Source organism: Hyperolius riggenbachi, unplaced genomic scaffold, assembly GCF_040937935.1.
Source record: "Hyperolius riggenbachi isolate aHypRig1 unplaced genomic scaffold, aHypRig1.pri scaffold_508, whole genome shotgun sequence".
Taxonomy (NCBI): Eukaryota; Metazoa; Chordata; class Amphibia; order Anura; family Hyperoliidae; genus Hyperolius; species Hyperolius riggenbachi.
In genome coordinates, this window is record NW_027152719.1 from 9457 (window position 1) to 23829 (window position 14373).

Consider the following 14373-nt stretch of genomic DNA (forward strand, 5'->3'; position numbering starts at 1 on the left):
TCACTCAGCAGTCCTGTCTATACTAGCAACACAAATATATTTGATCACAGTCCATGAAACAAAACAGAGCAACTTACAGTTTAGCAGGTTTGCAATTACTCACAGAGCTCCTTTTCCTTGCAGCTTTCAGGCAGACTGCATACAGGAAGCTCTCCCATTGTCCAGCCTGCTAACTTAAGTACTACACCTGTGTGAGCAGCACACAGATAGGAAAAACCCGGACTGGCTCCAGGTGGTCAGGGAACCCACCCAGCTCTTCCCTGACCGGCTCCAGGACCCTAGACTGGTTTTCTTTTTCCCAATAGGCTTCAGGAAAGAAGAAAACAACAATATTCCTGGAGCCTTTTAACACATGAAGTGCTGGAATCGTGGTGCAACATATACACCATCCAGCACTTTCTCTGATAAACATTGTGACACCCTGTCACATACCTCCCCCCTCTGTTCGAACCCGTGGGTACGGACACTTTCCATAAACATACAATAAGTACGGGAGAGAGCATCAGCATTAGCCTGCAGCTTTCCAGCTCTGTGCTCCACTGAGAAGTTGTAGTCTTGTAGAGACAGGAACCAGCGAGTTACTCTCGCATTCTGACCTTTTGCTTGTGCCATCCAGGTAAGGGGGGAGTGATCAGTCACCAAACGAAACCGACGGCCAAGCAGATAGTATCGTAGAGCCTCCAAGGCCCATTTGATGGCCAAACACTCACGCTCCACAATACTATAGTTTTTCTCAGCCGGAGTTAATTTTCTACTCAAGTATACCACTGGATGCTCCTCTCCATGCACCATCTGTGACAACACAGCGCCTAGGCCCACATTGGACGCATCCGTTTGTACCACAAACTTTTTTTTGAAATCAGGAGCAATCAAGACTGGCCCACTACATAACACTTCCTTGAGTTTACAGAATGCAACCTCAGCATCTTTGTTCCAAGTAATTCCCCCTGAGCTTTTGCCTTTGATTAGGTTCGTAAGTGGGGCAGCTATGGTGGCAAAATCTGGGACAAACCTCTGGTAATATCCTACCATGCCCAGAAATGTCCTGACCTGCTTTTTTGTGCAAGGTTGAGGCCATTCCTTGATTGCGTGTACCTTTTGGACCTGGGGTCTGATGAGGCCTTTTCCAATAATGTACCCTAGGTATCGTGCCTCTTCGAGGCCCAGGGCACATTTCTTTGGATTGGCAGTCAGACCGGCCTGCCGAATGGAGTTGATAACAGCTTGAACTTTGGGAAGATGACTTTCCCAGTCCGAACTGAATATCACAACGTCGTCAAGGTACACCGATGCAAAATGCTGGTGTGGTCTGAGGACCTCATCCATCAGCCTCTGGAAGGTGGCTGGGGCCCCATGAAGCCCAAATGGCATTCGCACATAATGGAACAAGCCCTGTGGGGAAGAAAATGCTGTCTTCTCTCTAGCAGTTGGAGTAAGTGGAATCTGCCAGTACCCTCTGGTTAGATCCAGGGTGGTAATGTACCTTGCTGGCCCTAATCTTTCTATTAACTCATCCACCCGTGGCATCGGATAAGTGTCAAACTTTGAGACCTCGTTAAGTTTACGAAAATCATTGCAAAACCGCAATGAACCATCAGGTTTTGGTACCAAGACAATAGGGCTACTCCACTCACTATGTGATGGTTCAATAACCCCTAGTTCCAACATTCTCTGAATTTCCCCTGCTACTGCCTGCCTGCGGGCTTCAGGAATACGATATGGCTTCAGGCGAACCCGAGCTTGTGGATCGGTAACAATATCATGCTCAATGACATGAGTGCACCCTGGCAAATCTGAAAATACGTCAGCATTTCTAAGGAGGAATTCTTTTACTTCTTGGGCTTGGGGCCTTGATAAAGCCCCCGAGACCCTCACCTCAGGAACTCCTCCCTGGAGTGAAGGACTGAGACGCTCAGCTGCCATTGAGACTAAAGGGTCCTTCCAGGCCTTGATTAAATTAACATGATAGATCTGTATCTTTTTCCGTTTGTCAGGTTGGTGTACTTTATAATTCACATCCCCCATTTTTTCCACAATTTCATAGGGACCTTGCCACTTTGCTAGAAATTTACTTTCTGCTGTGGGGACCAGAACCAGGACCCGATCACCTGGCTCAAAAACCCTGAGTCTGGCTCCCCGATTATAGATACGACTCTGGGCTTCTTGAGCCTGCCTCATATGTTCCTGAACTATGGGCATTACTGCTGTGATGCGGTCCTGCATCTGTAAAACATGTTCCACAACTGAGCGGTGAGGAGAAGGCTCCTCTTCCCATGATTCTTTTGCAATATCTAAAAGTCCCCGGGGGTGTCGCCCGTACAAAAGCTCAAACGGGGAAAACCCAGTAGATGACTGAGGTACTTCACGAACTGCAAACATCAAGTAAGGGAGTAGGCAATCCCAGTCTCTCCCGTCTGCATCAACCACCCTTTTTAACATACTTTTGAGAGTTTTATTGAATCGCTCTACCAACCCGTCAGTTTGAGGGTGGTAGACTGATGTCCTTAACTGTTGTATACCCAGTAATTTACACAAATCTTTCATTACCCTAGACATAAAGGGCGTTCCTTGATCTGTCAGGATCTCTTTGGGTATACCTGTTCTAGCAAACATGTGAAACAGTTCCCGGGCAATTGTTTTAGCTGATGTGTTCCGTAAGGGAATCGCCTCTGGATATCTTGTGGCGTAGTCTAAAACCACCAGAATGTATTGATGTCCCTTTGCAGACTTCACCAGGGGCCCCACCAGATCCATAGCAATCCGGTGAAAAGGTACCTCAATGATGGGTAGTGGTACCAAGGGGCCCCGGAAATGAGGAGCAGGGGACGTCAACTGACATTCTGGGCAAGACCCACAGTAACGTTTGATTTCTGCAAACACCCCAGGCCAAAAAAACCTTTGGAGCACTCGTTGCTGAGTCTTCTCAGCAGCCAAGTGTCCTCCCATTGGGTTTTTATGAGCCAGGTCAAGTACAATTTTTCTGTGTGAACTAGGAACAACCAGTTGTTCCACCATTTCACCTCTTATATTATCAACACGATAAAGGAGATTATGGTTGACAACAAACTGAGGATACACATTCTCCAATCCTGTACCCTGGGCAACACCATTAATCACAGCCACATTTTCCCAAGCATGAGCTAAGGTTGGATCCCTTAACTGGGATGTGCCAAAGTTATCCTGAGAATACTCCAGTTCTGGCATAGGTGACTCTTCCACAGTCTCCTGGGACGCTTCAGTGTCCCCAACCAACACAGAGAGAGGGAATTGGTCAGGCTCAAGTGGGGCTACCCTTACAGCTGAGACTTCAGAACTTGAGTCCCCAATTTCTGGCAAAGAAGCTGAACATTCATCTCCCAAAGTTAAGGGAGTCTGGGGTGGGAACTCGACCTTCCAGAGTTCCCAAAACAAGGGAAAGTCACGTCCCAGTATAACACTATGCATCAATGATTTAGACACTCCAACCTCATGGGGTGTTACACCAAATTGGGTTTCAATTGGGACCACCGCTGTACCATAACTCTTTGCATCACCATGTATGCACAAAACACCAATACACTGTTTTTTCATCTGGTCTGGTGCTACCAGATCTGAATGTACAAGCGTGACCAGGCTCCCAGAGTCTAGCAATGCCTGGACACTCCTTCCACCCACTTTGACCAGCGCCATGTGGGCCACAGCAGATGTCAGACACGCAGGATGGGCAAAGAAGGATAACCGCCGTGCTGCTTCACACTCCATGGGCTCTGTGACCATAGGACACTTGGCAGCTACATGCCCCCAAGCTTTACACCGCCAGCACTGGATACTGGAGCCTGGTAGAGTATCTTTCGAACACCTGGTATCCATGTTGGTCTTCACCCATGTTTTAGAACCCCCAGGAGAACTTAGGGCTGATGTGCCTCTTCCTGGCCCTGCTGGCAGACGCCGCTTTGCAGGTAAGTTCTCTGGAGCCGACACACCTGCTAAAAACCCTTCTGCCGCTAGGTAGCGTTCTACCATCTCAACCAACTCATCTGCGGACTTTGGATCAGCATGACTAACCCACTTTCTTAACTCATGCGGCAGAGCTGTCAAGAATCGATCCATCGTGACCCTTTCGACAATCTGGGGTGCAGTGAGTATCTCAGGTTGTAACCATTTTCGCACAAGATAAATCAAATCATGCATCTGTGACCTGGGAGACTTATTAGACAGGTAATTCCAACGGTGCACTCGTTGGGCCCGCACAGCTGGAGTGACCCCCAACCGGCGGAGAATTTCTAGTTTTAATTTCTCATAGTCCTGAGCATCCTCAGCAGTCAAATCAAAATATGCTTTCTGAGAATCACCGGTTAGAAACGGAGCAACCAAGCCTGCCCACTGGGTCTTAGGCCACGCCTCTCGCTCTGCTGTACGCTCAAATGTATTCAGAAATGCTTCCACATCATCATGTGGAGTCATCTTTTGGAGAAAGTGGCTTGCTTTAACCAAGCCACTGTTACCAGTGGCACTGCCAGCTTGTTCCTGGCGCAAGTTCAGCTGCTGCAGAACCTCCGCAAGGGTTTCTCTGTCTTTCCTGGCAGCTTCAGCTTGCACATTCCTATCTCTCTCTGCTGCCTCAGCCAGGGCTGTCACCTGAGCACTCAGCAGACGTACAATTTCCTGCTGTGCCTCCTGCTGGGCAGCCTGCTGTGCAGCCAGCGCCTCCTGCTGGGCAGCCTGCTGTGCATTAGTCTCTCGCTGCAGCACATTTGCCTCTTGCTGGGCTGCACTAAGTTGAGCCAAGCGTAACACAAGATCTTCCATCGTTTTTACAAACAGCAGACGTGATGCAATGCAACCAACTTGCTAGATGAAACGCACTTGGTAGGGAATCTTTATACCCGCATCCTCCACCAATTGTGGACTGTTGCAGCCTCTTGCAGGATTCCACCATGCACAAACAGGGGTAGTGACCAGTTTTTCCCATACAACCAGTCTGTTGCTCAGGCTTTATTTTGCAAGTTGCTCAAAACAATAAACAAAAAGGAAAATAAACATAGCCGTCTGGCTCCTGCCTACCTCACTCAGCAGTCCTGTCTATACTAGCAACACAAATATATTTGATCACAGTCCATGAAACAAAACAGAGCAACTTACAGTTTAGCAGGTTTGCAATTACTCACAGAGCTCCTTTTCCTTGCAGCTTTCAGGCAGACTGCATACAGGAAGCTCTCCCATTGTCCAGCCTGCTAACTTAAGTACTACACCTGTGTGAGCAGCACACAGATAGGAAAAACCCGGACTGGCTCCAGGTGGTCAGGGAACCCACCCAGCTCTTCCCTGACCGGCTCCAGGACCCTAGACTGGTTTTCTTTTTCCCAATAGGCTTCAGGAAAGAAGAAAACAACAATATTCCTGGAGCCTTTTAACACATGAAGTGCTGGAATCGTGGTGCAACATATACACCATCCAGCACTTTCTCTGATAAACATTGTGACACCCTGTCACAGGGCCCTAAGAGAGAGTAGTGCACCGGTCCTGGAGGTACTGCAATGGGAATTAAGGCTAACTACCTTCGAAAGGCAGCGCACAGGACAGCACAGCACGGCACAGCCAGCTACCGGCTGCCAGGGGGGGGGCCCTTCCCACTGCCTCTGCAGGCCTGCCGGGCCACCGGGATGGGCGCACCTGTGCTAAACGCAGACGCACGGGCCAGGCTCAGTATGCCGCCTGATTACATACACTCAAAGCCTGCCACTGATGCAGGCACCTGAGCAGGTGCTCACAGGAAGTCACCCGATGATGTCACAATGTCCTGGGCCCAGGCTATATAAGGGGCTGCAGCCAGGGCTCTGCCTGCCAGTCCGCTGGCAGCTCTCCAGGGGAGGGATGCTGCTGCTCTTTCTCTTGCAAACATGAGGGAAAGTGGTCCGGCCATGGATTTTTTTTGCGACACAGCAACTGGGTAGGGTAGCGCTAGTAGAGTTCATCCAAAGCAAAATTTAATAGGAAAAAAAAATCGTTTTTTTGGTCGTTTTTTTTTTTTTCCCCTCCTACCTTCTATTCATGCCTGTTTTGGGGTTCTTATAGCCAGGTGAAATACAGACTCACTTAATAAATGACACAGATGCACAAAGAAGGCAGACTTGACTTGAAACAATGTTTTTATTGAGGATTTTAACTGTATCCTGCACCCAGCAGTAGCAGCACAGAAATAGAGCGCACAGCAGGCAGGACAAATCAGCACTTTCTACTGGGAAATTCACTTTGCAGAGGAGCACTTGCTTTCTCCACTTGACTTCACTTCACTTTGTTAGTCAGCTGGGTTTTGATCTGTTTTTTGACACCAGACAGGGCCCGTTCAGACTGCACGCGTTTCCAGGAGGCAGACACGCACGACATCCGACAGTGCATAGAGTGCACTGTCTGATGTTCACACTGCATGCGTTCCGGGAACGCATGCTGCGCCCAGATTTTGTCAAAACGCGCGGCTGTCCCATTCACTTTTCAGTGATGGGATCAGCCACGCAACGCACACAAACGCGGATGGCGTGCGTTCCGCATGCATGGCCATCCGCATTTGTGATCTGAACGGGCCCTAAGAGAGAGTAGTGCACCGGTCCTGGAGGTACTGCAATGGGAATTAAGGCTAACTACCTTCGAAAGGCAGCGCACAGGACAGCACTGCACGGCACAGCCGGCTACCGGCTGCCAGGGGGGGGGGGGGGCCTTCCCACTGCCTCTGCAGGCCTGCCGTGCCACCGGGATGGGCGCACCTGTGCTAAACGCAGACGCACGGGCCAGGCTCAGCTGCCGCCTGATTACATACACTCAAAGCCTGCCACTGATGCAGGCACCTGAGCAGGTGCTCACAGGAAGTCACCCGATGATGTCACAATGTCCTGGGCCCAGGCTATATAAGGGGCTGCAGCCAGGGCTCTGCCTGCCAGTCCGCTGGCAGCTCTCCAGGGGAGGGATGCTGCTGCTCTTTCTCTTGCAAACATGAGGGAAAGTGGTCCGGCCATGGATTTTTTTTGCGACACAGCAACTGGGTAGGGTAGCGCTAGTAGAGTTCATCCAAAGCAAAATTTAATAGGAAAAAAAAAATCGTTTTTTTGGTCGTTTTTTTTTTTTTTCCCCTCCTACCTTCTATTCATGCCTGTTTTGGGGTTCTTATAGCCAGGTGAAATACAGACTCACTTAATAAATGACACAGATGCACAAAGAAGGCAGACTTGACTTGAAACAATGTTTTTATTGAGGATTTTAACTGTATCCTGCACCCAGCAGTAGCAGCACAGAAATAGAGCGCACAGCAGGCAGGACAAATCAGCACTTTCTACTGGGAAATTCACTTTGCAGAGGAGCACTTGCTTTCTCCACTTGACTTCACTTCACTTTGTTAGTCAGCTGGGTTTTGATCTGTTTTTTGACACCAGACAGGGCCCGTTCAGACTGCACGCGTTTCCAGCCGCGTTTTGGAAACGCGTGCAGGAGGCAGACACGCACGACATCCGACAGTGCATAGAGTGCACTGTCTGATGTTCACACTGCATGCGTTCCGGGAACGCATGCTGCGCCCAGATTTTGTCAAAACGCGCGGCTGTCCCATTCACTTTTCAGTGATGGGATCAGCCACGCAACGCACACAAACGCGGATGGCGTGCGTTCCGCATGCATGGCCATCCGCATTTGCGATCTGAACGGGCCCTAAGAGAGAGTAGTGCACCGGTCCTGGAGGTACTGCAATGGGAATTAAGGCTAACTACCTTCGAAAGGCAGCGCACAGGACAGCACTGCACGGCACAGCCGGCTACCGGCTGCCAGGGGGGGGGGGGGGGGGCCTTCCCACTGCCTCTGCAGGCCTGCCGGGCCACCGGGATGGGCGCACCTGTGCTAAACGCAGACGCACGGGCCAGGCTCAGCTGCCGCCTGATTACATACACTCAAAGCCTGCCACTGATGCAGGCACCTGAGCAGGTGCTCACAGGAAGTCACCCGATGATGTCACAATGTCCTGGGCCCAGGCTATATAAGGGGCTGCAGCCAGGGCTCTGCCTGCCAGTCCGCTGGCAGCTCTCCAGGGGAGGGATGCTGCTGCTCTTTCTCTTGCAAACATGAGGGAAAGTGGTCCGGCCATGGATTTTTTTTGCGACACAGCAACTGGGTAGGGTAGCGCTAGTAGAGTTCATCCAAAGCAAAATTTAATAGGAAAAAAAAAATCGTTTTTTTGGTCGTTTTTTTTTTTTTTTCCCCTCCTACCTTCTATTCATGCCTGTTTTGGGGTTCTTATAGCCAGGTGAAATACAGACTCACTTAATAAATGACACAGATGCACAAAGAAGGCAGACTTGACTTGAAACAATGTTTTTATTGAGGATTTTAACTGTATCCTGCACCCAGCAGTAGCAGCACAGAAATAGAGCGCACAGCAGGCAGGACAAATCAGCACTTTCTACTGGGAAATTCACTTTGCAGAGGAGCACTTGCTTTCTCCACTTGACTTCACTTCACTTTGTTAGTCAGCTGGGTTTTGATCTGTTTTTTGACACCAGACAGGGCCCGTTCAGACTGCACGCGTTTCCAGCCGCGTTTTGGAAACGCGTGCAGGAGGCAGACACGCACGACATCCGACAGTGCATAGAGTGCACTGTCTGATGTTCACACTGCATGCGTTCCGGGAACGCATGCTGCGCCCAGATTTTGTCAAAACGCGCGGCTGTCCCATTCACTTTTCAGTGATGGGATCAGCCACGCAACGCACACAAACGCGGATGGCGTGCGTTCCGCATGCATGGCCATCCGCATTTGCGATCTGAACGGGCCCTAAGAGAGAGTAGTGCACCGGTCCTGGAGGTACTGCAATGGGAATTAAGGCTAACTACCTTCGAAAGGCAGCGCACAGGACAGCACTGCACGGCACAGCCGGCTACCGGCTGCCAGGGGGGGGGGGGGGGGGGCCTTCCCACTGCCTCTGCAGGCCTGCCGGGCCACCGGGATGGGCGCACCTGTGCTAAACGCAGACGCACGGGCCAGGCTCAGCTGCCGCCTGATTACATACACTCAAAGCCTGCCACTGATGCAGGCACCTGAGCAGGTGCTCACAGGAAGTCACCCGATGATGTCACAATGTCCTGGGCCCAGGCTATATAAGGGGCTGCAGCCAGGGCTCTGCCTGCCAGTCCGCTGGCAGCTCTCCAGGGGAGGGATGCTGCTGCTCTTTCTCTTGCAAACATGAGGGAAAGTGGTCCGGCCATGGATTTTTTTTTGCGACACAGCAACTGGGTAGGGTAGCGCTAGTAGAGTTCATCCAAAGCAAAATTTAATAGGAAAAAAAAAATCGTTTTTTTGGTCGTTTTTTTTTTTTTTTTCCCCTCCTACCTTCTATTCATGCCTGTTTTGGGGTTCTTATAGCCAGGTGAAATACAGACTCACTTAATAAATGACACAGATGCACAAAGAAGGCAGACTTGACTTGAAACAATGTTTTTATTGAGGATTTTAACTGTATCCTGCACCCAGCAGTAGCAGCACAGAAATAGAGCGCACAGCAGGCAGGACAAATCAGCACTTTCTACTGGGAAATTCACTTTGCAGAGGAGCACTTGCTTTCTCCACTTGACTTCACTTCACTTTGTTAGTCAGCTGGGTTTTGATCTGTTTTTTGACACCAGACAGGGCCCGTTCAGACTGCACGCGTTTCCAGCCGCGTTTTGGAAACGCGTGCAGGAGGCAGACACGCACGACATCCGACAGTGCATAGAGTGCACTGTCTGATGTTCACACTGCATGCGTTCCGGGAACGCATGCTGCGCCCAGATTTTGTCAAAACGCGCGGCTGTCCCATTCACTTTTCAGTGATGGGATCAGCCACGCAACGCACACAAACGCGGATGGCGTGCGTTCCGCATGCATGGCCATCCGCATTTGCGATCTGAACGGGCCCTAAGAGAGAGTAGTGCACCGGTCCTGGAGGTACTGCAATGGGAATTAAGGCTAACTACCTTCGAAAGGCAGCGCACAGGACAGCACTGCACGGCACAGCCGGCTACCGGCTGCCAGGGGGGGGGGGGGGCCTTCCCACTGCCTCTGCAGGCCTGCCGGGCCACCGGGATGGGCGCACCTGTGCTAAACGCAGACGCACGGGCCAGGCTCAGCTGCCGCCTGATTACATACACTCAAAGCCTGCCACTGATGCAGGCACCTGAGCAGGTGCTCACAGGAAGTCACCCGATGATGTCACAATGTCCTGGGCCCAGGCTATATAAGGGGCTGCAGCCAGGGCTCTGCCTGCCAGTCCGCTGGCAGCTCTCCAGGGGAGGGATGCTGCTGCTCTTTCTCTTGCAAACATGAGGGAAAGTGGTCCGGCCATGGATTTTTTTTGCGACACAGCAACTGGGTAGGGTAGCGCTAGTAGAGTTCATCCAAAGCAAAATTTAATAGGAAAAAAAAAATCGTTTTTTTGGTCGTTTTTTTTTTTTTTTTCCCCTCCTACCTTCTATTCATGCCTGTTTTGGGGTTCTTATAGCCAGGTGAAATACAGACTCACTTAATAAATGACACAGATGCACAAAGAAGGCAGACTTGACTTGAAACAATGTTTTTATTGAGGATTTTAACTGTATCCTGCACCCAGCAGTAGCAGCACAGAAATAGAGCGCACAGCAGGCAGGACAAATCAGCACTTTCTACTGGGAAATTCACTTTGCAGAGGAGCACTTGCTTTCTCCACTTGACTTCACTTCACTTTGTTAGTCAGCTGGGTTTTGATCTGTTTTTTGACACCAGACAGGGCCCGTTCAGACTGCACGCGTTTCCAGCCGCGTTTTGGAAACGCGTGCAGGAGGCAGACACGCACGACATCCGACAGTGCATAGAGTGCACTGTCTGATGTTCACACTGCATGCGTTCCGGGAACGCATGCTGCGCCCAGATTTTGTCAAAACGCGCGGCTGTCCCATTCACTTTTCAGTGATGGGATCAGCCACGCAACGCACACAAACGCGGATGGCGTGCGTTCCGCATGCATGGCCATCCGCATTTGCGATCTGAACGGGCCCTAAGAGAGAGTAGTGCACCGGTCCTGGAGGTACTGCAATGGGAATTAAGGCTAACTACCTTCGAAAGGCAGCGCACAGGACAGCACTGCACGGCACAGCCGGCTACCGGCTGCCAGGGGGGGGGGGGGGGCCTTCCCACTGCCTCTGCAGGCCTGCCGGGCCACCGGGATGGGCGCACCTGTGCTAAACGCAGACGCACGGGCCAGGCTCAGCTGCCGCCTGATTACATACACTCAAAGCCTGCCACTGATGCAGGCACCTGAGCAGGTGCTCACAGGAAGTCACCCGATGATGTCACAATGTCCTGGGCCCAGGCTATATAAGGGGCTGCAGCCAGGGCTCTGCCTGCCAGTCCGCTGGCAGCTCTCCAGGGGAGGGATGCTGCTGCTCTTTCTCTTGCAAACATGAGGGAAAGTGGTCCGGCCATGGATTTTTTTTTGCGACACAGCAACTGGGTAGGGTAGCGCTAGTAGAGTTCATCCAAAGCAAAATTTAATAGGAAAAAAAAAATCGTTTTTTTGGTCGTTTTTTTTTTTTTTTTCCCCTCCTACCTTCTATTCATGCCTGTTTTGGGGTTCTTATAGCCAGGTGAAATACAGACTCACTTAATAAATGACACAGATGCACAAAGAAGGCAGACTTGACTTGAAACAATGTTTTTATTGAGGATTTTAACTGTATCCTGCACCCAGCAGTAGCAGCACAGAAATAGAGCGCACAGCAGGCAGGACAAATCAGCACTTTCTACTGGGAAATTCACTTTGCAGAGGAGCACTTGCTTTCTCCACTTGACTTCACTTCACTTTGTTAGTCAGCTGGGTTTTGATCTGTTTTTTGACACCAGACAGGGCCCGTTCAGACTGCACGCGTTTCCAGCCGCGTTTTGGAAACGCGTGCAGGAGGCAGACACGCACGACATCCGACAGTGCATAGAGTGCACTGTCTGATGTTCACACTGCATGCGTTCCGGGAACGCATGCTGCGCCCAGATTTTGTCAAAACGCGCGGCTGTCCCATTCACTTTTCAGTGATGGGATCAGCCACGCAACGCACACAAACGCGGATGGCGTGCGTTCCGCATGCATGGCCATCCGCATTTGCGATCTGAACGGGCCCTAAGAGAGAGTAGTGCACCGGTCCTGGAGGTACTGCAATGGGAATTAAGGCTAACTACCTTCGAAAGGCAGCGCACAGGACAGCACTGCACGGCACAGCCGGCTACCGGCTGCCAGGGGGGGGGGGGGGGCCTTCCCACTGCCTCTGCAGGCCTGCCGGGCCACCGGGATGGGCGCACCTGTGCTAAACGCAGACGCACGGGCCAGGCTCAGCTGCCGCCTGATTACATACACTCAAAGCCTGCCACTGATGCAGGCACCTGAGCAGGTGCTCACAGGAAGTCACCCGATGATGTCACAATGTCCTGGGCCCAGGCTATATAAGGGGCTGCAGCCAGGGCTCTGCCTGCCAGTCCGCTGGCAGCTCTCCAGGGGAGGGATGCTGCTGCTCTTTCTCTTGCAAACATGAGGGAAAGTGGTCCGGCCATGGATTTTTTTTTGCGACACAGCAACTGGGTAGGGTAGCGCTAGTAGAGTTCATCCAAAGCAAAATTTAATAGGAAAAAAAAAATCGTTTTTTTGGTCGTTTTTTTTTTTTTTTTTCCCCTCCTACCTTCTATTCATGCCTGTTTTGGGGTTCTTATAGCCAGGTGAAATACAGACTCACTTAATAAATGACACAGATGCACAAAGAAGGCAGACTTGACTTGAAACAATGTTTTTATTGAGGATTTTAACTGTATCCTGCACCCAGCAGTAGCAGCACAGAAATAGAGCGCACAGCAGGCAGGACAAATCAGCACTTTCTACTGGGAAATTCACTTTGCAGAGGAGCACTTGCTTTCTCCACTTGACTTCACTTCACTTTGTTAGTCAGCTGGGTTTTGATCTGTTTTTTGACACCAGACAGGGCCCGTTCAGACTGCACGCGTTTCCAGCCGCGTTTTGGAAACGCGTGCAGGAGGCAGACACGCACGACATCCGACAGTGCATAGAGTGCACTGTCTGATGTTCACACTGCATGCGTTCCGGGAACGCATGCTGCGCCCAGATTTTGTCAAAACGCGCGGCTGTCCCATTCACTTTTCAGTGATGGGATCAGCCACGCAACGCACACAAACGCGGATGGCGTGCGTTCCGCATGCATGGCCATCCGCATTTGCGATCTGAACGGGCCCTAAGAGAGAGTAGTGCACCGGTCCTGGAGGTACTGCAATGGGAATTAAGGCTAACTACCTTCGAAAGGCAGCGCACAGGACAGCACTGCACGGCACAGCCGGCTACCGGCTGCCAGGGGGGGGGGGGCCCTTCCCACTGCCTCTGCAGGCCTGCCGGGCCACCGGGATGGGCGCACCTGTGCTAAACGCAGACGCACGGGCCAGGCTCAGCTGCCGCCTGATTACATACACTCAAAGCCTGCCACTGATGCAGGCACCTGAGCAGGTGCTCACAGGAAGTCACCCGATGATGTCACAATGTCCTGGGCCCAGGCTATATAAGGGGCTGCAGCCAGGGCTCTGCCTGCCAGTCCGCTGGCAGCTCTCCAGGGGAGGGATGCTGCTGCTCTTTCTCTTGCAAACATGAGGGAAAGTGGTCCGGCCATGGATTTTTTTTGCGACACAGCAACTGGGTAGGGTAGCGCTAGTAGAGTTCATCCAAAGCAAAATTTAATAGGAAAAAAAAAATCGTTTTTTTGGTCGTTTTTTTTTTTTTTTTCCCCTCCTACCTTCTATTCATGCCTGTTTTGGGGTTCTTATAGCCAGGTGAAATACAGACTCACTTAATAAATGACACAGATGCACAAAGAAGGCAGACTTGACTTGAAACAATGTTTTTATTGAGGATTTTAACTGTATCCTGCACCCAGCAGTAGCAGCACAGAAATAGAGCGCACAGCAGGCAGGACAAATCAGCACTTTCTACTGGGAAATTCACTTTGCAGAGGAGCACTTGCTTTCTCCACTTGACTTCACTTCACTTTGTTAGTCAGCTGGGTTTTGATCTGTTTTTTGACACCAGACAGGGCCCGTTCAGACTGCACGCGTTTCCAGCCGCGTTTTGGAAACGCGTGCAGGAGGCAGACACGCACGACATCCGACAGTGCATAGAGTGCACTGTCTGATGTTCACACTGCATGCGTTCCGGGAACGCATGCTGCGCCCAGATTTTGTCAAAACGCGCGGCTGTCCCATTCACTTTTCAGTGATGGGATCAGCCACGCAACGCACACAAACGCGGATGGCGTGCGTTCCGCATGCATGGCCATCCGCATTTGCGATCTGAACGGGCCCTAA

The 14373-nt window shown here is 51.1% G+C and overlaps 1 protein-coding gene across 1 annotated transcript; it reads right to left on the bottom strand.

Moving 5' to 3' along the window:
• Positions 1-345: 345 nt before the first annotated feature.
• LOC137543929 (uncharacterized) lies at positions 346-4856 on the bottom strand. The gene has a single exon (XM_068264995.1). The coding sequence runs from the start codon at positions 4786-4788 to the stop codon at positions 346-348; it is 4443 nt and encodes a 1480-aa protein (XP_068121096.1). The 5' UTR covers positions 4789-4856.
• Between the last annotated feature and the right edge of the window lie 9517 nt (positions 4857-14373).